Source organism: Urtica dioica, chromosome 4 (assembly GCF_054948205.1).
Source record: "Urtica dioica subsp. dioica isolate 48M chromosome 4, U.dioica_male_clone48M_v1_H2, whole genome shotgun sequence".
NCBI classification, from domain to species: Eukaryota; Viridiplantae; Streptophyta; class Magnoliopsida; order Rosales; family Urticaceae; genus Urtica; species Urtica dioica.
The window spans coordinates 44,988,382-45,012,421 of record NC_142759.1 but is presented as its reverse complement, the minus strand read 5'-3'; the positions used below and the strand labels follow the sequence as shown (position 1 = coordinate 45,012,421).

The window sequence follows — 24,040 nt, the reverse complement described above, 5'->3', positions numbered from 1 at the left end:
CTAAGGGTTGATTCCATAACCGATAGATTGCGCACACTTCTCAGTAAGTAACGTTCGGAAGAATCTTTCTATAGGGAAGCAGCGATGCTTAGGGAATATGAGTATCAAGAAAGGTATAACGGAATAATTGACCTTTCTCGATGCGGGTTGAACCTGGAGGATCTTGATCACAAATTGACTATATCAGTGGACACTCCTCACGATGAGTAAATATAATTCTAGTACAAATGAGGGTTTAGTCTTGGCTTACATAGTGGAGTATTTGAGAAAGATTAAATGAATCAATGGAAAAAGAGAAAGGACTATTTCGTCTTTTCAATCTGATTTGTGAAGCTCCTATTACTAGGTCCATAGTCCCCGATTCGGCTCTGATAAAGACTAATAAGAACTCTCTAGTAATAATGAATATTATTATTACAATCTCATTGTTGTAAATTGTTTAGCAGCATTCCTTCGGAAATTTGTCTATCTGCCGAATTAAATATTTATTGTGGAATTAATTATTTATTGTTGGATCAAGTAAATAATTGATTGAATTTTAAGTTGGGCCTTATGGACACTATAAAATTCAAAATTCCTTGGCCCAGTACCAATCATGTTGGGCGCCTACTTTGGGTAGAAAATACTCAATATTCTCTCTTTAATTAGTTGCTAGATTTGTGGAAAAGAAATCAGATAACTAATTAAATAAGAGAGAGAATAATAATGGTGGAGATATTTTCTCCATTAAATAAGGAAATAAGATATTGTCATTTATTCTCTCATAATTAATTTCCTAATATCTAGGAGAATAATAATGGTAGAGATATTCTCTCCATAAAATAAGGAAATAAGATATTGTCTTCATTATTCTCAAATATCTAGATTCCTTAAATATAGGAGAAAAATAAGGAAATATAATATCATAGATTATGATCTGATGGATGAGAGAAAAAGTAAGATTTGTAGTTAAGATTCAACGGTTTATGCTTAACTACAAAATATGAAAGAATAAAGGAGAATAAAATATATCCAGAAGATTCCTAAAATATCTCTTTTCTACCACTATAAATACGGGTCTAAGAGAAAGAAAAAATGACTCAAGCTGATAGCTAAAATTTCGACCAACTCCCATGTGTTGGACGAAATTCTCTCTCTCTCCCTCTCCCTCAGAATTCCGTGATTCCATTCCCATAAACACGGTACGGTCTGAAGTCATAAATCAGAGTCGTAGTGAAATTCCCACACTATCTTCTTATTCGTCACGGAGATTACGTTTCGGAAGACTACGGTGTCATCTTCTGAGTGCCATAAGACGAGAATATTAAAGCCATGCCCGGAGATCTGATCGTGGAAGATAAAGCTTGAAGAAGGAGTTAGAGGAACTCAAAATGAAAGCTTGAAGAACGCATTGAAGATTCTGTAGCTAAGGAGAAACCGTAAGTTTTTCCTAATGACTCTTCTGTTTAATTCGGTTGCTTGATATTGCTCTCATGCTCATATTAATTAAAGTAAATCTAGATATTGTTATATATAATCAATATTAATTAGCTCTTGTTAATGTAATTAATTTTCCGCATGGTTATATGGGTGCATAATCACCAACACGATCATCCTCTCCCTCTGCATGTCCTGGCTCCGTGGCCCGTTCCGCCGCGACTCCCCCCATGCGCTGGTGGTGTTTGTTATTTCTTGTGGTGTGTCTTTTTAGAGAACATGCTAGTTTTAGCTCAGTCTATCTTTTGCATTATGTAGGATGTTTACGATCTGATGCGTTGTCCACTACACTGCTAGGGTGATTTTTGTGTGCATATATTGGGTACTTAGAACGAGTCTTTTGTTAGTCTTTTTTCGTGCAAACATTCGTACATCTTTTACTACGGTTGATGGTCCTCAAGCACTTTAGATCGTTCACTAACCTTTAAGGATTTTTTTGAAAGAGCCAATGAGTTGCTCGAATATTAGTGTAGTCTATATTCTAGTTACCGAAAGTTTTCATACAACGTACTTTCATCCGATTCTAGAATTGAATCATTATTGTCTTGAGGTCTCATTTTATCTTGCTAAGAGATGTAAAGGATTTTGTACTCTTGGGTTTCATACCCTTTATATATTGAAAGCATTTGGCAATTTTTATTAAAAATAAAAATAAAAACTATTTTTTCCATCATACTCTCTCTCTTTCTCATCATGTATCATTTGGTGGTTGTCGAAGCTTTCCTTTGATTTACATGTTGCCGCGTGTCTTTGATTCAAACTCTCTCTCTCTATCTCTCTCTCTCTCTCATATTTACGACCATTGCCACAAATATTGCTCGACTTTAATTTCTAGATCCGAATACCACACAAACTGGTTTATTTTATATTAGTCATTGTTTTAAATTATTTCAAACATAATATTTCTTTTTCAAGGTGTATTTGGGATTAATTTCGTTATATATGAAACGGTAAACAATAAACAAAATAAAGTTAAATAAAATCAAAATATTATTTGAATGTTTTTTTTAAAAAAAAGGAGAGTTAAGCATATAACCCATTCAAAGCTCATATGTTAAAATTCTAGCTAAAATTTTAAAAAAATTAAGAAGATAGTCCAAACTCAAGCAAGACGCATGCACCATATTACGGAGACGTAGACATGAGTTGAGCCATTTTTTAGTATTTGATTAATTGATCTATAATTTTAAGTGAAGGTAGCCATTTGGCTAACAACATTTTTTTCTAAAAAGATCTATAAATAATAATTGTTATAACTTGAAAAATACTATTTTTATGATATAAAAAATATATTTTTTTTAATTATGCTAGCAATGCAATAAATTTCAAAAACACACTAGTATTCTCCAATGATAAAAATCTATTGATTTTGCACAAACTTTTGAGGTGAAAAAAGGCCAAAAATATTATCTGTGTGTACGTGTATATGTTTCCCATGAAACAATTAGATAACGTGGGATTTTTTAGTAAGTGCATATACATTTCTTGGGAAAAATGGCGGACAGCTGCTCGAAGATATCAGTCAAGTTTTCTTCTAGCTTGGAGAACCATTCAAGTACGGATCCAGACAGATGTTTCACGAAGAAACGAAAGTATCCGGCTTCTTTTTCGTCGTCTTCGAGGTGAGCTCACCTAATAGCCATTCTAAAAGCGACTATATGGGATTTCGGATCACCGGTTCCTTCATAAAAGGAAGCCTGAGACCCTTTCCAAATTTTTTGATACGCGTTTTGGTTATTCGTCTAGTGAAAGGAGTTTTCATCGTCTCCTCGATCAACTTGTTGATCTCGGGTGCTGAGCTCATTGCATTATGAACTTTTCTATTGGCTACTCTCAATCATGTTGTAGCTTCAACCATTGACTTCCTAAGTTGCTCGATTTCCAGTGTTTCGGGTGAAACAAGTGTTTGCTCTCCAACTGGTTTAAGTTCGTCCTCTGCACCGGTACCTACCACGTTATGTCCAAGCTTCGCAATCACTTGACTCGGATCAATGGCTAGAACATGACTTTGTTATGTCCTGGTGATAAGTGTGATTCATTCGGATTTATCATGACCCTTTAATACGATAATCAAAGCTTGTTCTTAGGTTATTTAATAGTATTGGTAATTTTTAGTGCTTTTTAGGAACAAGAGAGCAAGTGGGGGCTATTGTACAAAAAAACGAGTTGAATCAGAGTTGAAATGCACAAGGCCCCCGGAAACTAACGTCAAAGCTGGAGAAAAGTAAACTAGAAGCCACACGGGTTGCGCAGGCTATAGCACACAATGTGCCCAAAAGAGGAATGAAGACGCAATGTGCGAGACCATGAAAGTGTCGCGTGATGTGTTTAAACCATCTCTGATCCTCACGCGATGGATGCGTCCAGCCAGACGCGACGCGAGAAGCGTCACACGATGCACTTTAGGTTAGCGCGATGCGCACGAGCACGAGAGCTATTTTAAAAGAGCTCATTTAAGAGCTCTCATCCCTTGGATCTCATCCAAGGCACATAAGGCTCCAAAAATTTACCCTATAATGCGTGGTCTAAATTAAGAATTACATAATACACTACACAATACTCCATAGTTTAGATCTAGACTAATATTGGAGAGAAATGACATTGGAGAGCTCTTGGAGTCAAGAAGAAGAAGAAGAAGAAGAAGAAGAAGAAGAAGAAGAAGGAAGTGACATCCCTTTTGATCCTCATCATCTATCTCACTCTTTGTTATCCATTTTTCCTCTCTACTTTCTTTTATAAACTCTAGTTCACATACTCTCTTGTTTAGAGCTTGTTCTTACTTTTTTTGGAATTGGATCTTGAATTTAAGTTGATTTCAATGTTGATTTATATTTTGATCTTATTTTTATGTTCATTTGAGTGTTGTTGAAATTGAATCTTGATTTTGGATATTGAATAGAGTTAATTTTTTAGTTTGCTTTCGATTTCCATTTCTCTTTACTTTCTAGTTCTCTTTTGCTTTTACTTATTGTTATCATGATTTGCTTACTTAGAGTAATGAGTAGCTAGATATTTAGAGGGACATGATGTAGTTGGGGATTTGATGATGATTGGTTCATCCTTCATAGCATTAGTAATAGAGTTGAACTTCATGAGGGAAACAAGAAGAAATCTATGAAAATGTTGGTATGTGTCATCTCTAATAAGAGTAGTTAACTAATTTATGAATCTCTAGGTAAGTTTTAAAACCAAGAGGTAATAAACATGCGAGCTCTATCATTCCCGTCACAAATCTACCTAGATCTACAGAAAGACTAGGGGATCGGTGTAGTCATTTGAATCCTTGGTGCATGGCGCTTGTTTGTTTTGATAGTTCCCAAGTTGGTAGGTGTAAGTTCGTAAATCAGTTACATCCCTAAAGACTCGAGAGAGATTAGTGGATGTTTTAAAGGGATAAGACTAAGTTTTCTGATCTAACCCGTTCTACACTTGAGCCCAACAATCAAACACATCATTGAACCAAAAAAGTCATGTCCCTTGCTTTTCTTATACATTTGTTCATCGTTTCCTAGATTACTTGCCTCTTAAGTTTTCCACACAACAAATATCAAAACCCCTATTCGTATTGTGTTATTTTTACATTCAAAAGAAAAGAAGCTAGTCAATTCTATACATCGAAACATCTTGACCTCATGGGATAAATATTCGTGCTCTAAGCATATATATTACTTGACGACACACGTGTGCTTACGTTGTGTGGAGATTTTCCACATCAAGTTTTTGGTGCAGCTCCTGGGGAGTTAGACTAGTTTCGATTGAATTAATTAGTTTCATTTGTTTTTTTTTAATTGTCTTTGTTACTAATGTGCTTATCTTGTCTTACTCTCTTAGCTTGAAGGCCCTTCCAAAACTCACAATGAATCACAATTGGCCAACGTATCAAGCTTTGGAGTACGACTACACGGAGGAGTGGGGGGATCACTCAAACTACTCGTGGAACTATCGCGATGACCCACTTCCTTCTCAAAACAATTACTCCGAGCTTGAAGCGATGGTGGCTCGAATAGAGGCTCAAGCCAATAATGAAAGCCTAACCATTCTCCTCAAAGGCCGATCGGCTCCAATGATAGATCTCGAGTTCCAAGTGATTCAAGCATTAGACGTGTTCAACGCTCGGCAAGAAGAAGCCCTTCCAAGCACTGTAGAGGATAAATGTAACATTGGCCCCCTTGTTGACAAAGAGAATGAAGAAATGCTCGTTTGTTGTCAATGGTGCCCACAAGAAGAGTTGTAGTCGTTACTTTTGTACATTTGATGTAATAAAGTCTCACGAAGACTCTTGCTTGTAATTGCTTATTCATTAATAAAAATTGAAACGTTCATTCATTATTCCTTGTGTGAAGCTTTATGATAAAACCTTAGTCTTTAGTCCATAAACAAACCTAACAACACATGAAGAGACAAATGTAGATTTGCATGAACAAACTCTTCATGGTTTTCTTAAAACAATATATTCGCAATCTAAGGATCAAAGGACTATTGATCTCAGTACGATTGTTAGGAGAATCTATGATGTCTGGTTATGGGATATTTGAGAGTTGGAGACTCTATAGTTCTTCTAGGTATCTTCCGAAGGTATTGAATTGACCAGTGCACTTCTAGAGACAAAATAAGAACAAACATTTAACCTCTTATGTCTCGAGGTCACTACGTATGAATTGCATTATCCTTACCTCAATCCTGAAATGACACATGCCATTTCATAGCTTACGTATTCTCATTTGAGAAAGTCAGATTTTGGACTCACTATGTGATTCTTAACAAGACCTATTGGTGAAGTACTAAGTTATGAAGATGTCATGAGTAACTTTGTGAAGATGTCATAGATATGGAATTCATGTACAAGATTGTTGAAATGCAATGTATATCACCTCATGCTTTGTTCATGACTCTTTTGGATGAATCAATGTGACTTGTTAGCTCCTCATCAATACATTGTTTCTAACTTATTCACTAGCGACAAAGGAGTTGAGGAAATAACAGCTAGAGGGGTAAAATGGTAATTTTGTAAATCCCGACTAGCTGATGATATTTATGAAGGGTAAACATAGATAATATTCAGTGGATCCAATCATCCCAATTAGTTGAATTCTTGAGTAGAAAATAAATTCATTTGAACCGAGAGATTCTCAGTGTCAACTCTTTAGTGGAGTCAGTTGACATTAAGCTAAACTTGGAAAAGGTTTTTGAACTTTTGAGTCCAAGTATGTTAGCTCAAGCTTTGTTCATTTGGATCCATGAGGTCACTGTCACAAATCATATCGAGTAGGAATAGTTAAACTAGAAGTTAAGTCAAAACAAGAACGAGACAAGTTTTACGAAAATTGTCAAAAGGGTATTTTTGTCTTTTTGGACAAAAGATGAAATGAATGTCAATAATTTTTTTGAAAATGTCATATGGTGACATATTTATACTCGGCCATAACAAGTTAATTGGGCCTTGAGGATTAATTTCATTTCATAGAATTTTACTTGAAAATTCTTAATGGGCTTTTCTTATGTCGTCATGAACAAATGAAGAAAAATCTAGAAACACCTTCTAGAAGCTCTTTTGGCCGTCCAACCCAAGGGAAAGAGAGACAAAAATATGTGCAACCCATAGTGTGAAAGAGAGATTATTTTGTGCATTAATGTATGAAGATACTTGCCAAAAAAAAAAGAGGAAAGAAATTTGCTTCTAGAAGCAAGGGGATTTCGGCCAAGGAGAGAGGAGGACAAATGAGGAAACAAATCCATGGGATTTATGGAGCATGTTGGACGTGCAAGACATGGAAAAAAGAGGAAATAATATTTGCTCATGAATATGTGATATTCCATAGAAGAGGAAACTACATTATTGAAGGTAAAACCTCTCCTATAAATAGAGCCCTCATTCCTCTCATTTTATTCAATTCCACATAAGTTAGAGATTGAGAGCTTCTCTCTCTAGACCTTGTGGTGGCCGATCTCCTCTCTCTCTCTCTCTCTAGTTATTTTCGGTTTTTGTTTTGGCACCTAGGTCCACATTTGACCTAGTGTTTTAGCTCTTCGACTTTAAGATTTGTTCTTGAGTCGTCGTGTTTAAAAGTGCCGACACACTAATTCATTTCTTTCTCGAGTGATTCTTGTGATAGAAACTTTCGTGGTTGCTCGAGTCTCCGAGGAAAGAAGAGAGACGTGCTACGAGGGGAGATGAACGTTTCAACCTTCCGAAGGCATCTCAACGTTCAAGCTTCTCAAAGGTTAGTAAACATGTATTGCTCGTTTATAGTTTTAAATTATATGTACTTGCTCTTTGTCTAGGTTAGTAAAAATTGTTTTACTTGTTTTAAAGAAAATTTTTAAATTCCGCCGCTTGCTCGAAGCGTTAAACTTTTTCTTAACCCTAGATCAATTCCAACATCGTTCAAAGCAAAGACAATGGGAGTGAAGCGGATCCTTCACCGAAAAATCTCTCGCCCGCCTCATCACCGACAATCCTCTTCCTTTTAATGGTGGCATGCTCACTACGTCTCCTTAACGTTGTGATAGCAAAATTGACACTCGAGAAGCATGTTTTCCTTGCCCTCCCTTCCATAAGCTTCAAGCTTCCCCAAGAAATTCTCTCTTGGAAGATACGATATCTCGGGAGCACGATGATGTCGGTGGCAAAACAAGAAGGAGAATCGAATATGGACGAGGGCCAACTAACGTACATCGTCACACTTAACGAGAGCCCTTCTGTGCCTACCGTTATCAATCTGATTCGACCGCCACTAACACCACCTTGGCGACGAAGAGAGCCACAACCTCGCGGCCGCAATTCGTGTACTCGGGGCTCGAGTAGAATGGATGACCATTATCGAAGACCATCTCCACCTCTGTGGAAGAGGAAGAGGTACCCATCACCGCCTCCATGGCAACGAAAAAAGGTGAGCTTCATCACCGCCACGATCACTGAGATATCCGAACTCCGATGGTCGAGTTTCAAAATCGCATGTTCTTCCATGGAAGACTCAATGGTCGAGCACACCTCAGCCATATTAGAGAAACGAATAATAAGAGAAAGAAAAAAGAAAGCACAAAACCACGAGGGAGCATTCAAGAGTGAAAAGGACATCACTCTTCCTGCTCCGGACTTTTGGTTAAACAAATTGGTACCCCAGCGAGCTCTTGTCATTAAATAAAGCGCCCAAGTGTTCTTTCCCTGTCTTTTATTTTTTTAAATCTTTCTTAGTATATCTTTTTAGTTGATCTTCCTTGGTTTGTTTAGTTTTAACTTTTCTTGTTTTTCATAGGAGACACTTTTTATGTTTCTATACATAAATAAATAAAAAATAAAAAGCGAAAAATAAATAAATAAAAATTGTGGGTCATGCGTCGCGTAATATGCTTGATTCGTCTCCGAGCCTTATTTGACGAACACATACAAGAATGCGTGACTCGCCTGCTCAAAAATCCCTACATGCGTCGTGTGTACCTGATTATTGACGCTTTTTAAAATGCATTTAGACCAATTTGATGTAGCTAAATAGCCAATTTAAAGTTATGAATTTGCAAAATAGCCAAGGTTTGTCTTAAATGAGTGAAATAACCAAAATGTGCAACAATCTGGTTTTAAAAAAAATTTGACCCCAAGATTAACTTTTTTGAAAGTGATAAATTTCTTATAATAATCGTCAATAATTTTAATCCTGGCTGTTACAAAAATTTTGAAAACGTAAATTTGGCTAATTTGCTGAAAAGTTGAAACTCTGGCTATTTTGTTAATCAATAAGTTTCAAATGGCTATTTTGTACAATTTTTTCTTTTTAAATTTATTTCAAATCCTCGCAGCCCCAACCCATTTTCTCCGAACCCTAACCCATTTTTTTCACCAAATATTCATTACTTCACCGTTTCTCATGAAATCAAGCCCAAATTTTCTCTTACAACCTTGTTCTTTGCGTGTTCTACTTCTCTCTAATTTTGAGTGCGTTCTTCATTATTTTCATCACTTTCAAGGTATGCTCTAGATTCAAAATTTTGGAGTGTTATGATGTTTCAATTTAGGTTATTAGTCTTGTTCTTGATATATTAGGGCTTGTAGGTTGTTTTTTGTTGAACTGAGTTAGGTTTGGGCTTGATTTGCATGCAATTTTTCTTTACCCACAGAGTGTTCGATAGAATGCCTCTGAGAAATTTTGTTGATTTTAGGGTTGTTTGCATAGGAATTTAGTTGGCTTTTGGTTTGAAAATGTTAATATTGACTTGTATCTCATTTCCGATCATATTTTTGGACATGCAACATGTTCTAACTCACAATGAATTCCATGTACATGTTCGTCGTATTGTGTTTCTAAATGTGCTTTCATGAATGTAGAAGTGCATCATCGAATGGGTCGGATAAGGGCGTTAGTTTCTCTCAAAATACCAATCGCATCTACCCTTGTACGAGAGGTGTACGCCAACTTGTCCTTCGACGTCCATAACCCCATCGTCACGGTCCGCGGCGTGGAAGTGGACTTCTCTTGTGAGGCGATCAAAACTCATCTCAAGCTCACCAACATCGTGGATAGAGAGTACCACGCCATGACACTCGGCCCGCCACATCAAGAGATCATCGACATGTATGGGCGGCCCTACGCGCATTGGGAGACAGGGAGTTCGACACTCAGTCAACGAACGTACCTATTCGTCAAGTTTGAATACTTGAACCGGTTCGTCCTAGTGGTAATCTCACACATTCCTCGATTGAGAGATTCTGGGTTCGAGCCCACTAGGCTGCAAAAATGCATGCCCCATTAAAGGTGGATTATTTATCCTCTTTCAGCTTAATACTCTTATACTAAATCATGTAATCTTGGCCAATAATGCAACTTCTAAAAAAATATTGGAGAAATGTACAGAAATATTTAAGTTTGAAAAAATGAATTTAAAATTTTCAGGAGACATCGAAACAAACAATAAAAATTAAGTCAAGTTTATGTAATTTCATAAACTTAAATAGCATTCATGTCATATTTAAGTGCTGTAAAATGAATAGTAAAATAGGTCTGCAATGCAATAGTTTGATATATATATATATATATATATATATATATATATATGTATACATATATATATATATATATATAAATTGTACTTTTCAAATTGGATTGAGGTACAAACACTTCTTTTTTTGTGAAAATAGTCGAAAATAATCGTTTTTATAACATTTCTCAATATTAGTCGCTGAATCTTTTATTTTTCATAAATAACCGTTTTTTAAGAACAGTTAACTAGATTTCAATAACAGTTAATTATATTTCAATAGTTGTTGACTAAATTTCAATAATAGTTAAATCAGATTTTAGTTGTTGACCATATTTCAATAACTACTGACCAGATTTCATTAACTTTTAACCAGATCTCAATAACAGTTAACCACATTTCAATAACAGTTAATCAGATTTCAATAGTTGTTGACCAGATTTCAATAATTGATTATCAGATTTCAATAATTGATGATCAGATTTCAATAATTGTTTACTAACTTTTAAAACATGAGAGTATTTCTATCCGAAAAAGAGATACGATGAAATATTTTGAAAATATGAGTGAAATATAAAAAGTGACGTATGTTTTAAGTTAATTATAAAAAAAATTTCTTCAAATATATAGCTGAAGAGGACAATTTTGCGTGGGTTTTTTGGAATCATATTGTTGACCTGAAAAAGTAGTACAACATTATCTCACGAAAGACACAAGGTACCGAGAACGCAGTCCTGAGGATTCCGAGTGTTTAGGCAAGACTTTTCCTAACTACAGACTAATCTCGTAGAAGAAAGAAAATAAATTAACGTGTCGAAAGCTGAAAATTATGGATTATGTTCTATGCGTTCAAAAAGTGAAGTATCCTTCTCCATCTAGCTCATCTTCTACTTATAGACGTTTTGAGTCGAGTATGTGGGTTGATCAATCTCACGTCTTTGACAGCTATCAAATAACCGTTCCCAGGACGTGTGTAGTGGGTGGTTGTTCCTCGTGTCCTCGGTATAACCGTCAAGGTGAGCATTTTGTTTTAATTTTTATTATGTACAGATGTTTGCTTTGTTTTGACTAGTCTTTGACCTACCATCTTCTCTTCTCTTCGAAGTTCTGCTTGATATGGTTCGTTCTTGACTAATGAACGGGTCGTTCTTTAACTTTCAGGAATTCTCGAGCCTACTTGACTCGAATTCGATACTGGATGGATCTTGTTCTCGGGACTCTGAGTAGCTGTTTTGGCCCGTTCGAATTATGTGAGTAACACACATTAATAATCAAATTAGATGCACAAGCCACATATTTCACTTCCAAATTGGTATCAAATTATCAATGGATGATGTAGCTAAATAGTCAATTTAAAGTTATAAATTTGTAAAATAGGCAAGGTTTGTCTTAATTTAGTGAAATAGCCAAAATGTGCAGTAATCTGATTTTAAAAAAAAAAAATTTACCCCAAGATTAATTTTTTTGAAAGTGATAAAGCTTATAAAAATCATCAAAAATTTTAATCCCGACTATCAAAAAAATTTTGAAAACGTCAATTTAACTAATTTGCTGAATAGTGAAACTTTGACTATTTTGTGTTAACCAATAAGTTTCAAATGATTATTTATACAATTTTTCCATTATCAATACTTAGTTTTTTACCAACGGCGCATACCTTCACCCTCTGACACGTTTTAGATATTTTTGCATATTTGTCTCTTTTTCCTGCGAATGACGAGAAGATGTATTATATTTTTCGTTGGTCGTTAGTAGTTTCTTACTTCTTATATTAAATTATTTTCTATAGAAAATCTAGACACAGATGACGCCGAGACGAGACTGACACAAGTCAAATCCCTTATATTAAGTAGAGAGAGAATTTAGCACAAAACTATAAAGTCGATTGTGTTTTTTTTTTTTTTTTTCAATTTCAATGTTTAAGCACTACCTAACAACCATATTATAAATAATCCATAGTTCGTCTTTAAACCCAAATTCTTTTTTTATGCTTAAAAAAAAAGCAAAAAAAAAAAAAACATGGAATTTAACTATGTTCCGAGTGTTAACTCTTTCAATCTGAGTCTCAGTGTAACAGTAATTTTGTTTCTCTGTTTGTTTGGTCATTCTCGTTGCTTCGACGAAGAACAGGTCTCTTTTAACACCTTCACTGTATCAAGCTTCACTTACCCTCAGACCACAATCCGGGCATATGATTTGCGCTATATCCGAGGTTTTATATTTTATTTTATTTTATTATCTATCATATGATTTGATGATATTTTTTTTCGAGGGTTTGAGAGTGATGATACATGGGTGTTCCCCAAAATTCGATTAAGAATGTGTTCACGAATCACGATATCGATTAAGTTTGCTCTGTGGAAATCAGTATTTTTATTCGTTTAGTTATGGTGAAGGTCGTGTAATTCTATTGGGTGAATTTATTCGTAATTGCTGGTTGTATTCCGTGGGTAGAGATGGCGCTCAATCGAGCTACATTCAATCCATTGCGAGGACTTGACTTTGTGAGTGGAGAACTCAAGCAATTGTTTACTCCGAGCACCTCGGTGTGGGATCAAAGCTTCATTCGACGGAAAGGGCGCGGATCGGTGGATTTGGAAGGGTTCGAGGAATGGAAAATTCTCGGTTCGGAGTCCTCATTGGCTTATGGGGAGGGAACGTTTTGGCCCTGAGTGTGAAGTTTCGAAGAAGATTTGGAGGGCTGAAATTCACTGTCGGTGGAAGCTTTTGGGATGTCTGCTATGCAAGGAAGAAGATGTGGAAAATACCCTCCATATGTTCAGAGACTGTGCAGCGTGGTTTGGATCTCCATGGGGTTTGAAACACTCGGACCCACGGGGAAGGAACTGAAGGCTCCGAATTCGACAGAATTTGTCATTTTCTGTGCAATTTTGGTTGACTCAATCTGGAACCTTCGAAACGCTATATTTCATGAGTCCCGTGGTGTGTGATTGGAGTGGAAGCCATCAGATTGTTGCAAGGAGAGCGAACGGAATGATGGTCACGATAAAGACGAAGAAAGCAATATGTAGCTCTCCTCTTGAAGCGGAACTAGCTTGTTTTCTTGTTTTTCTGAATTTCATTCAAGTTCGATTCCTAGGGGATGTAACGAACTTGCTCACAAGGCTGCTAAGTGGGCAGTGTGTAATGACGGTTTTGGTGTTTTCCCAGCTCGGGCTTTTCCCCCGCAGTTTTGGGACTGTGTTTGAATGAAGTAAAAGCCTACTGTTGAAAACAAAAACAAAAAAAACTGACTGTTCCTTATAAACTACTAAACAATTATGTGCACTGATCTAAATAATAATAAAATAAAATAAAAAAACTTGAGATTGTTCTGATTCGCGATATTGATGGGGTTCTTTTTCTTTTTTTTATTATTTTTTTGTTGCAGTTGAATTGCCACCATGGTTTTCTTCAATGTCATTGGCATTGCACTCGGACGTGGACCTTGTAAGTGTTTCTTTCGACGAATATGTATCTCGAGGCAATTGCATTCTCATTCTCACAGTTTCAATAGGCGATCTATTTTTGAATTAAAGTTTGTTTTGTTGTGAATGATTGTGATTTTTCAGGGGACTGTGAAATTAGAAAAAGTTCCTAAAAGTCGATTACCGATAATTTGCTTCAGAGATGGAAGTCCTCCGCTCACAGATTCCAATGGCTCACTAATGAATTCTGGCCGTTCAGGTATTAATATATATATATATATATATATATATATATATATATATATATATATATATATATATATACTTCTTCTTTTCTTTTCTTTTTTCTTTTTTTTAAGTTCATTCACTTAACAAATCCTGGTATTGTGATATTTAAAATTGTTTAAATTTAGTAGAATATAAAAAATGTAGAGACTTCGACATGGTTACGTGCATTAGTCTCCGATTCTTTTTGGTTTTTGTTTGCAGACTTTCTCAGTGACAATGTTGTTCTTTTGCTTACTTTGTTTTATTTATTTATTTATCTACCTGTCATTTTTCCTTTTTCTTTCGAGGGTGTGGTCAGTTTTGTTTCTGGACTTCAATACTTCGTTTGATGGAAATGAAGCTCTTCGTAACGGAGAGCAATGCTATCCGATGCAGAAAAACATGACTGTTACTCTGACAAATGAGCAGGTCTCGGACCCTATACATAATTCTAATATTTATATGTTTCCCTCTCATTCGGCTCTGAAATTCAAATGACTAAAAGATCTGTTGTACAGATATCTCCTGGGGTTTGGTATTTCGGTCTTTTTAATGGAATCGGACCAACAAGAACTCAATCAAAGATGGTAACCAGTCTCGCACTGTCAAAATTTTGTTTATTTTTCAAATTTTATTTTTTTACCTTATACCCATTTATTGTTGTTGAAAAACTGTGATATTTAGCCTCCTGATTGAGTTAAACCATATCTAATTTGTATTAACCATGTTTTGGTATAAATAAGTGAACTGAGAGAATCATTGTAACTGGAGAGACTAGTTCACCTCTCAGAATGTATGCAGGTTTATAAATAAAAGTATTAAATATGTGTATTCTAAATATGATTTAAATTCGTGCGACATGTTCAAGATTTAAAAATTGTTCTTGTATATTCAGATAATTCGAGGTCCATCATACTCTTTCAGTGCCAACATCACGGTCAAAGGATGTACAACCTCGACTATGTGGGGCCAATACTGTAACCAAACGATCGAGTCACTTTCTTGTGCTTCGGCGAACACCTTCAATTCTTCATTGAATCTTTCAGACCCTTCGTTGTATAACCGAACAAGGAATTCTATATCATGTAAGGACAGTTTCGGTACCTCTTGTCACCAGAACGGAGAGCCGAAAGTCTACACTCTGGACATAACAGGGCTGGCTGAGGAGTTGCGCATTACAGCCGGGAATTTGAGCTTTAATTCCAGTGGAGGAGATAGTTTGATGTGCATTGTTCGGCACGGGGCTATGCCATCGGCGGCTCTGCACGATTTTTCGGGTGACATTGACAAAGGCCCTTTGGTGATCCGATCGCCGAAGATCGGGCGATGGTTTATCATGTTTTTGCCTCGGAATCTGTCGGATAATAAGGTCTGCTATGCTGTGGAGTCAAACGTGCTTCAGTGTCCCCTGGGGAAATCTGGACCTAATTGTTTGTGGGAAAAACACATCCTTCGGGTGAGACTCTTTGATGTGCTTATGTAGGATGATAAGATAAACAATAAAATTATTAGTATAACATTATTTATATTTTTTCTAGTTTTTTTTCGTGTTGCATCTGAGCGCTGAAGTATGTCTGAATAAGATTTAGGATATGATTGAATTGATTAAAGAGTTAGTTTAATGGGAATCAAATAGTTCTTGGACAAATAATAATTTTTTTTTTATGTGATTTTATCGTAATTTTGATGCTACAAGAAACTCCTGAGAATGTTTCTCTGCAGACAGTGATCAGGAAAAGCTCTGCCCCGTTTGAATCGTATTATTTTCCGGTCGGTGCAAAGTCAACTTCGAAAGAGTCGTCCAATTTTCTTCTCGAACCCCTTCTCACCAACACGTCACAAGGCAAAGACCCAAGCAATAACACTTGGACTTATTTCATCATAGACATTCCTCGAGGTGTGGCCGGAGGAAATATCCGTGTCCGATTATCATCCGATATCAAGACCGTCCCAGAAATATACGCTCGCCACGGTGGATGCCCGTCAGCTGATAGCTGGGACTACTATTATGTGAACGATACGCATAGCAGCGCCGGGTCGATGTTTTTCAAGGTGTACAATTCGAGCGAAGAAAGAGTGGATTTCGACATTCTGTCAATCAAAGAAGGGACATGGGGTTTCGGATTAAGGGTTTTGAATGGTTCGAAGATTGCTTCCCAGGACCCGACTGTCATGTCAATCTCCCTCGAAAGATGCCCTAAAGGATGTTCGCATCCTCACGGGGAGTGCAAACTCGCCCTTGACACAACTGGCTTGGCATTGTACAGGTTACCCACCATTCGTCTTTTTTTTTTTATGTATGTATATATAATGTGATTTAGTTTTGAGACTTTGAAAATTTGGTTAATAATCATGCCATCTACTCTTTCTTTTTCCTTCCTCAGCTACTGCTCATGTGATCGGAATCATGGAGGATTCGATTGTAGCGTGGAAATCGTATCACATAAAGGTACGAACATGCATTATATGGTATAATATATTATTATCTGTTTATGATTTGAAAGGATATCTGTTGGAGTGTTTGAGAGAGAATGAAAATGATTGAATTAAGAGGCTATAAGAAGTATGGAGGGTAGTTTGTTGATAATGAGCAAGAAAGGTTTCAAGTACGAGCCTATGAACAACATGATTTTGACTGACCGACTGACTTGGGAGTTGTGAGAAACATATAAGCCGTCCTTAAGTTGACCTTTCACGAGGATAGCTTGGCTAGCAATAATATTTCCTGACAAAACACAAGTCGATATGAAATTCAAGATTATCAACATCATCATTATTCACCTTTTCAAGAGTAAGAAGCAACGACTCAAGATCATTTCCCGTATTGGAAGGCCATCAAAGAAATTGCACGAATATGTTATTTTCTGGAAACTTTGTGGACTACAAGGGCTAGTAGATATGCGGAGTTACTGATTTTCATTGATCATTTGTGCGGGAGACAAGATGAGCCGAAAATAAAGCTGCTGATCCCACCCAATATAAGAATTCAGCTTTGAAATGCTTTAGTCTTGCGCAAGGAACTGAAATTACTTTTATCCAACTTTGAAGCGATCGGTGATGCACAATTGATTGATAGGTTGTTTGGCTACCAGAATTCATGGAAGGATGTGTGTTTATGTGGCTCAGAGATAATGAAGATGATTGAATCAAGAAGCGATACTTGTATGTGTTAACGGACAGACTGATTAAACAAATATTAATCTGACACAAACCTAATCGTACAACAGAACAAAGTCTAACTAACTTTGCCGACGTGGCACGATACTCCAACATGATATGTTTCCTTTTTCTTCAGGGCACATATGGCAATCGGTTTCCCTCATCGCGTCAAACGCTGCAGCGATTTTGCCTGCCTTCTGGGCCCTTAGGCAAAAGGTAGTGATGCATCTGCACTGTATAAATATTTAATGAAAAAGAAAGGTTAAACAAGGAATTGTAAAATGTATTCAGGCATTAGCAGAATGGGTGATATATACATCAAGTGGAATCTCGAGCGGATTGTACCACGCATGCGATGTGGGCTCAGGGTGTGCCTTGTCCTTCAATGCCTTACAGGTATACATACACATCTTCTATATATACATGTATACAATATAGGTATAAGTATAACATGTGGGTGGTGAATTTGTTTGATGGTGATAGTTTCTGGATTTTTGGCTGTCATTCATGGCTGTGGTGAGCACATTTGTGTACTTGGCTACGGTCAAAGAAGCGTACAAGAGAGCAATACACGCGGCCGTGGCTATCCTCACTGCTGTCATGGCTATAACCAAGGCCACCAGGTATTCTTTTTTATATTATTATGCACTCACACTACTATAAGTCTTCTTATTTCTTTTCTTCTTCTTCTGACAGGTCATCGAACATTATTCTGGTGATTGTGATTGGAAGCTGTGGTCTACTCGTCGGGTTGCTTGTGGAGTACTCCACCAAGCTTAGATCGTTCTCTCTCCTCATTGGAGTCTGCTTGAACACGCTTCAAAGGTCTCTCTCTCTCTCTCTCTCTCTCTCTCTCTCTGAACGGGTGTTGATTGTGCAATCATTAATTGTTTTTTATTCTCACTGAAGGACAGATGGGAAGCCGTGAAAGGGTGGGCCCAGAATGCAGTGAAGACGATGCTGAGGCGGTTCCGGTGGGGATTTGTGCTCGCTGGTTTCACGGCATTAGCCATGGCTGCAATTAGCTGGAACTTGGAGAGCAGTGAGAGCTACTGGATTTGGCATAGGTACAACTACATTCATCTCTTTCTCTCTCTATATATAAATGTTAATGAATCCTCTTGCGAAACTAATTTTCCAAGCAAATTAGTCCTCAAACTATTGATTTTGTAGCATTTTAGCTATTTTCGAAGAAAACGAGTTCTTATTCTTTTAAATGAAATCCAACATTTAAGTAACATAAAACATATATATTAATCAAACCAGCTTGTGCATGTATAAGAAGACTAATTAAATTATAATCTAATAATAAAAATATTAAATAAAATATTGTGTTATAGTTTTTACTAATTATACTGATTTTTTATTATAAATATTTTAAGTTTTGTATCCCAAACTTTGTCTAGGAAAATTATTTATTTTAGATTTAGGGTTTTTGGATGTTGAGTTGACTATTTATAAAGAAAAAACATGTACAAAACAATGTTTGTTATGTTATACATGCATATTGATGTCACACGTGATTTGCTCCTCAAACTTGCAGCATTTGGCATGTGACAATATACACATCATCATTCTTTTTCCTCTGTTCGAAAGCAAAAGTGGATAATAATGACGACCCAAGTCCCCCGGACCCGACCTACGAGTTGACTCGGCAGGACTCAGCCCCAATAGGCAATTAGTTTATACTCAAATACTAGGCTTCTTTTTTATATTCTTTTTATAAGCCATTAGGTTTTTTTTTTTTTTTTCTCTCCCGGTTTTGGAAAGTTTCATTTGGGAGTTGGGATATTGCTTAGTTGATGTATATCCTTCTGTACATAATTAGTACAGTGAGAGTTACATTATCATATAATAATGGACGTAATAAAGGTTTATGTTATTTATTTCTCATATCCAATGGCACATATCAGTAGAAAAACGGGAACTTATTATTGCTCACATGAAAACAAATAATATATGGGATTACATGGGCATGATATATGCAACACTCAAAAAAAGGCTATAAGTTGCAAATAAAAAATAGTACAAATAAGATACCTAGATACAAGGTACACACACACACACACACCTTAACACAATATCAACGCAGGAGAAATATGCACAGCACAGATTTATCTGGGTGGAGATTCAAGAAGGGATTACCTTCTTGTACGGAGTAGGATAAGCCACGAACACTCGAAAAAAGTTTCCTATTTGAGCCTCAGCAGAGTAGTACTCGAGATTGAGATTCGGTCATTCTTATGTCGTGGAAGCACTCTGTTGGGAGCGGGTAAAGTCATTGGCCGATACTTCCCTGTAATCTTTTCGGATGCCCCACAGAATCTCTGCGCATCTCCTCATGCTGGGGCGGTTTTGTCTCCGGGGCGCCAAGCACTGGAACGCCAGTTCTAGAAGCTTCTCGATCGCAAGGTTATTCGCTGCAGTGTGGTCCAGCCTCGGGTCCAACACCGATAGAGCGTTTCCCTCCAAGAATTTCTTCATCGCCTGCACACCCATAAACCGATCCACGTCCTAAACATTCTCAATCTAAAAAGTGTATGATAAGAACTTTTGACGGCAGCAATCGATAAACTTCACTCAAATCAATATCAGCGATTGTTAAAAGATCCACAAAAATTATAGAGGAACTTAACAAGGTTTATGAGATCATGGATTATTACGTAATTATCCTAAAATCACTCCTTAACTAACTTATAATTATTACTGCTACTCTAAGTCTATTTATGATGAAAAGAGCAGCAGGTTCACACCCATTTTGCAGTGAACCGTTCCTTAGATTCTCGTTTGGCTTCGATCGGACGCCTTCCTGTGACTAGTTCAACCAATAAGACGCCGAACGAGTAGACATCGCTTTTCTCTGTGAGCTGGTAGGTTCTGAGGTACTCTGGGTCCAAATAGCCAGCTGTTCCTTTCACTTGGGTAGACACGTGTGTGGCACCGGAATCGCTGTCGGCCGCGAGTCTGGCGAACCCAAAGTCTGCCACTTTGGCCCGCAAGTTCTCCGTGATCAGGATATTCGACGACTTTATATCCCTATGAATAATCGGGTGATCTGTTACAGAATTCGAATTGTGGTCAGACTCAAAAACCAGACAGCAAAATATACAAGGTTTTGAGGAATGTAAAAAAGAAGAGACCTGTGTACATGTGGAGATAAGTGATGGCATGAGCCACGTCTATGGCTATATCGAGTCGTGCAGTGAGATCGAGAATATTCCTATTCAGATCTGCAGCAATTATTTGTTTATAGAAACTATAAGATCAATACATAAGCTAAGAGACAGGAAGATGCTCAGGTATTTCCACCTACTGAATAGCTTGTGAGACGGTACCGATTCGCAGAATAAATCTGTTACGTTATCTTCATACTACCACAGAAATGTTCAAAAAGTTCACGAAACACTCACTTTCTAAATGTTCTCTAAGTGTTCCGTTGGGAACATACTCCACCACAACTATTCTCTCGTCTCCGTGCTCCAAAAACCCGAAAAACCGGACCAAATTCATATGCTCCACCTGTGCCAACATTCGGATCTCGCTTTGAAACTCCACACCCAGATGCTTGTCATACAAGCTCTAAAAGGAAGAACAAAAAAGGCAAGACATAGAAAAATCGCCAGATTGAGCAATTTATTGTTGGCAAAACAAAACAAAAAAAATGAACACATTCATCAACCTTTTTGGCGCGCTTAATAGCAACTTCAGAGCCGTCTGGTAGTATTCCCTTGTAGACTGCTCCGAAACCGCCTTGCCCTATCTTGAAAGATGGGGAAAAGTTCTTGGTGGCCTTTATGATTTCATCGATGGTGAATTTTTCGATCGAGTGTTCTCTTCCGCGGGTTGAGGAGCTATATGAATTTGAAGCATAACCTCCCCGACTCGAACCCCTTCTTCCAGATACAGAAGCATCCGATTTAACTTGAAAATACGATGAAGAAAAATAAATTTAAAAAAAAAAAAAAAAAAAAAAAAAAAGAGCCTCCGAAATGATTCCACTCATATACTCATCATTCTTTATATATATATATATATATATATATATATATATATATATATATATATATATATATATATATATATATACATATATATATCATTGTACTGAATTAAACAGAACCTCTAAAGAGCCTCCGAAGTCCAAATTTCGATAAATATATAAAATAAAATAAATCAGAGCATATCTTATGAATTTATGGGAGGTCTTGAAATTGAACTTTCCACGAAAACTATTGAAGAAGTTTAAAGCATCATTCAAACGAACCATTCAAATTCCGAAAGCACACGAAAGATGTAAAACTTAGTAACGTTCATTATCTTCGGAAGTCAATAAGACAAAAAAGTCAAAACCCAATATTGAACTCTCTCTCAGTTCCCTTTACGTCTTTAATTTCCTTTCCTAAAACTAGAAAATGATGAATCTCTCTGACTCTAGATGATTTACGTACTTGATCAAAGCCGAAAAAACTGGAACATAATTTTCGTTTCTTTTACCAGAATGAGCTCTGTATTCCTCGGAATCAGCGATGCTCTTGGAAGTCTTGCTCTCCGGCGGAGTGAAACAGGCGACAAAAGCTCCGGCGAAGCTCCGGGCGGCGGCGGAAACGGAGCCACGAGACCTGACGGTGGAGGCTTCAGAGTACGCCGGAGATAACGGAACTCCGTCGCTCCGGCGGGACCGAGAGCTTTGGTACCGGCGACCGCACGATTGTGGATGTGGACTTGTCATTCTAGAGAGAGAGAAAGTATGGGAGTGGATGAAATGGCGGGTTGTTGTTTATGAGCTTTCAGAGAGAGAGAGAGAGAAGACTTTGATTTGAAAAGATCACCGAGTACTAACGTGCGCCGATATGACCAAGCGTTAAGCTTGGGGTTGCTAACTTGCGCCGTGGAATAACAACAAACGTGTGCTTTGGATTTTTTTTTTTTTTTTTTTACCGTAGTTTAATGGTCAACAAAAATATTTATGTTCTAGAAATAACCAATGTTTATAATTTTTTGGAAAAATAGTCAAATAACTTATGTGATATAAGTGATAGCTAATAAAAATTACTTTTATGATCCTAGCTTTAAATTCGTCAATTTCTCTCTACAATTTTTGAATTCGTCAATTTCTATCTCTTACTTTCCTTCTTACATTTTTTTTTTCATAAAAACTTCAAAAATCAATATCTATCTCATATGAATTAGATACTGAGTGATTTTAAATCCTACGGATTCGTGGCGCCAAGATCTTCAAAAATAGATCAATTGTGTTTGATAAAAAATCATATTTAATGCTTCATGTTTACGTGTGTTTGTAATGACTTTTCCAGAAATATTCAATAAATTTCCATTTATTTCAAGATGATTCCGAAAATTTTCAGTTATTTTCATATATAAGACAGTGTGATTTTTCTACATCTATGGCGTTAAAAATTATTTTTCATCCAACACAATGGGTCTATTTTTTAATATCTCGGCACCACAAATCCGTAGGATTTGGAATCACTCAATTTCGAGTTTATATGAGATAGATATGAATTTTTGAAGTTTGGATGAAAAAAAAAATGTTTGAAAAAAAATAGGAGAGAGAAAGTGACGAATTCAAAACCAAAAGAGAGAGAAAGTGACGAATCTAGGAAAAAAAAATCGCTAATTTGATTTAAGGACACTTTTGGAATTTTAACCCATTACCCCACTTTCCACCTCATACATTTAACTATTTTCTAATAACTTTCTAAACATTTGCTAAATCTCAAACGTTAAGATTAAGATGACTTAGTTAGTTACAATTTTTTTTTTTTTTTAGTTATTGACGATAAAAATGCTCAATGTTTTTCTTTTGTTGCAATTTAATACTCATTTTTTAAAAGTTGCGGAAAAAATACTCAATGTTACAATATTCTTCTTCCGTTAGTACATGTCCGTTAAAATTGATGAAAAATACACATATAAGAGCAAAGTAAAAAACAAATATAATTTTTTATAATATTTAAAAAAAAATTAAAAAATTGTTCTCTCTCTTTTCTTGGCTTAAATCGTTTTCCCCTCCAACGCTTGTTTGTTTATTTTAATATTTATATACTGAAAACGCTTAAATAATCTTTATTTGTATATAAATTATGAATATATTAAAGTAACATTAATTAAAGAGTTAAAAATACTTTATTTCTTTTTTAATTTAAAATTATATATTTTTTACAGCATTAAAAAAATAAAAATTTATCATAAATATACATGATCATGGAGAGAGAGAGAGAGAGAGAGAGAGAGAGAGAGAGACATTATTTTTTTTAACATAATTAAAAAAATTATGCTTACTTTTAATTTTGTTCACTTAAATGGCTTACAAGTGTATTTTCATCTATTTTAAAATACATGTACTGACGGAGAAATGATATTGTAACATTGAGTATTTTTCACGCTACTTTTAAAAAATGATTATTAAACTGCAACAAATCCAAAAAAAATTGAGCATTTTTGCCGCTAATAGCTCTTTTTTTTCCTTTCTTTGTTTTCGTGTGTTTTAGATTCTGCTTCCGAAAAAAATGTTTTTTTTTTTCAAAAGGACAATTAAGCCAATAGCGCAGTAGCTCACCATCCTTTTGAATAGTTAATTTAATTAACTTCGGTTTGGTGGGCTATTTTCCTAATAAAATGAAACTTGAGCTAGATCCCTAAAATGAGATAGAGGATATAGGCTTGTTGCAACAAATACTTGTTTTTCAAAAGCAGACGGGTGTTTGGTAAACTGTTTT

The 24,040-nt window shown here is 36.1% G+C and overlaps 2 protein-coding genes across 2 annotated transcripts; one reads left to right on the top strand and one right to left on the bottom strand.

Moving 5' to 3' along the window:
- Positions 1-12,374: 12,374 nt before the first annotated feature.
- Positions 12,375-19,193, top strand: LOC149401615 (transmembrane protein-like protein). Its single transcript, XM_089611360.1, has 14 exons — positions 12,375-12,658; positions 13,838-13,896; positions 14,019-14,133; positions 14,461-14,570; positions 14,660-14,728; positions 15,037-15,597; positions 15,864-16,408; positions 16,526-16,590; positions 17,437-17,516; positions 17,592-17,696; positions 17,784-17,923; positions 17,997-18,125; positions 18,215-18,367; positions 18,844-19,193. The coding sequence occupies exons 1-14, from the start codon at positions 12,466-12,468 to the stop codon at positions 18,980-18,982; spliced, it is 2,463 nt and encodes an 820-aa protein (XP_089467486.1). The 5' UTR covers positions 12,375-12,465; the 3' UTR covers positions 18,983-19,193.
- Positions 19,194-19,213: 20 nt separating this feature from the next.
- Positions 19,214-22,111, bottom strand: CRCK2 (calmodulin-binding receptor-like cytoplasmic kinase 2). The gene is made up of 6 exons (XM_089611361.1): positions 21,795-22,111; positions 20,980-21,221; positions 20,711-20,879; positions 20,441-20,530; positions 20,054-20,355; positions 19,214-19,787 (listed from the first exon to the last, which is right to left on the bottom strand). Exons 1-6 carry the CDS (start codon positions 22,027-22,029, stop codon positions 19,542-19,544), a joined length of 1,284 nt encoding a protein of 427 aa, XP_089467487.1. The 5' UTR covers positions 22,030-22,111; the 3' UTR covers positions 19,214-19,541.
- Between the last annotated feature and the right edge of the window lie 1,929 nt (positions 22,112-24,040).

What these genes read in the sequence shown, in the direction of transcription:
- LOC149401615 (XM_089611360.1), top strand. Translation starts at nt 12,466, where the DNA reads ATGGAATTTAACTATGTTCCGAGTGTTAACTCTTTCAATCTGAGTCTC. An exon ending in ACTGGCTTGGCATTGTACAG is followed by an intron (nt 16,409 to 16,525) that starts GTTACCCACCAT and finishes TTCCTTCCTCAG; the next exon opens with CTACTGCTCATGTGATCGGA. An exon ending in TGCTTGAACACGCTTCAAAG is followed by an intron (nt 18,126 to 18,214) that starts GTCTCTCTCTCT and finishes ACTGAAGGACAG; the next exon opens with ATGGGAAGCCGTGAAAGGGT.
- CRCK2 (XM_089611361.1), bottom strand. Translation starts at nt 22,029, where the DNA reads ATGACAAGTCCACATCCACAATCGTGCGGTCGCCGGTACCAAAGCTCT. An exon ending in GGAATACAGAGCTCATTCTG is followed by an intron (nt 21,222 to 21,794) that starts GTAAAAGAAACG and finishes CGTATTTTCAAG; the next exon opens with TTAAATCGGATGCTTCTGTA. An exon ending in TTATCTCCACATGTACACAG is followed by an intron (nt 20,356 to 20,440) that starts GTCTCTTCTTTT and finishes ATTCTGTAACAG; the next exon opens with ATCACCCGATTATTCATAGG.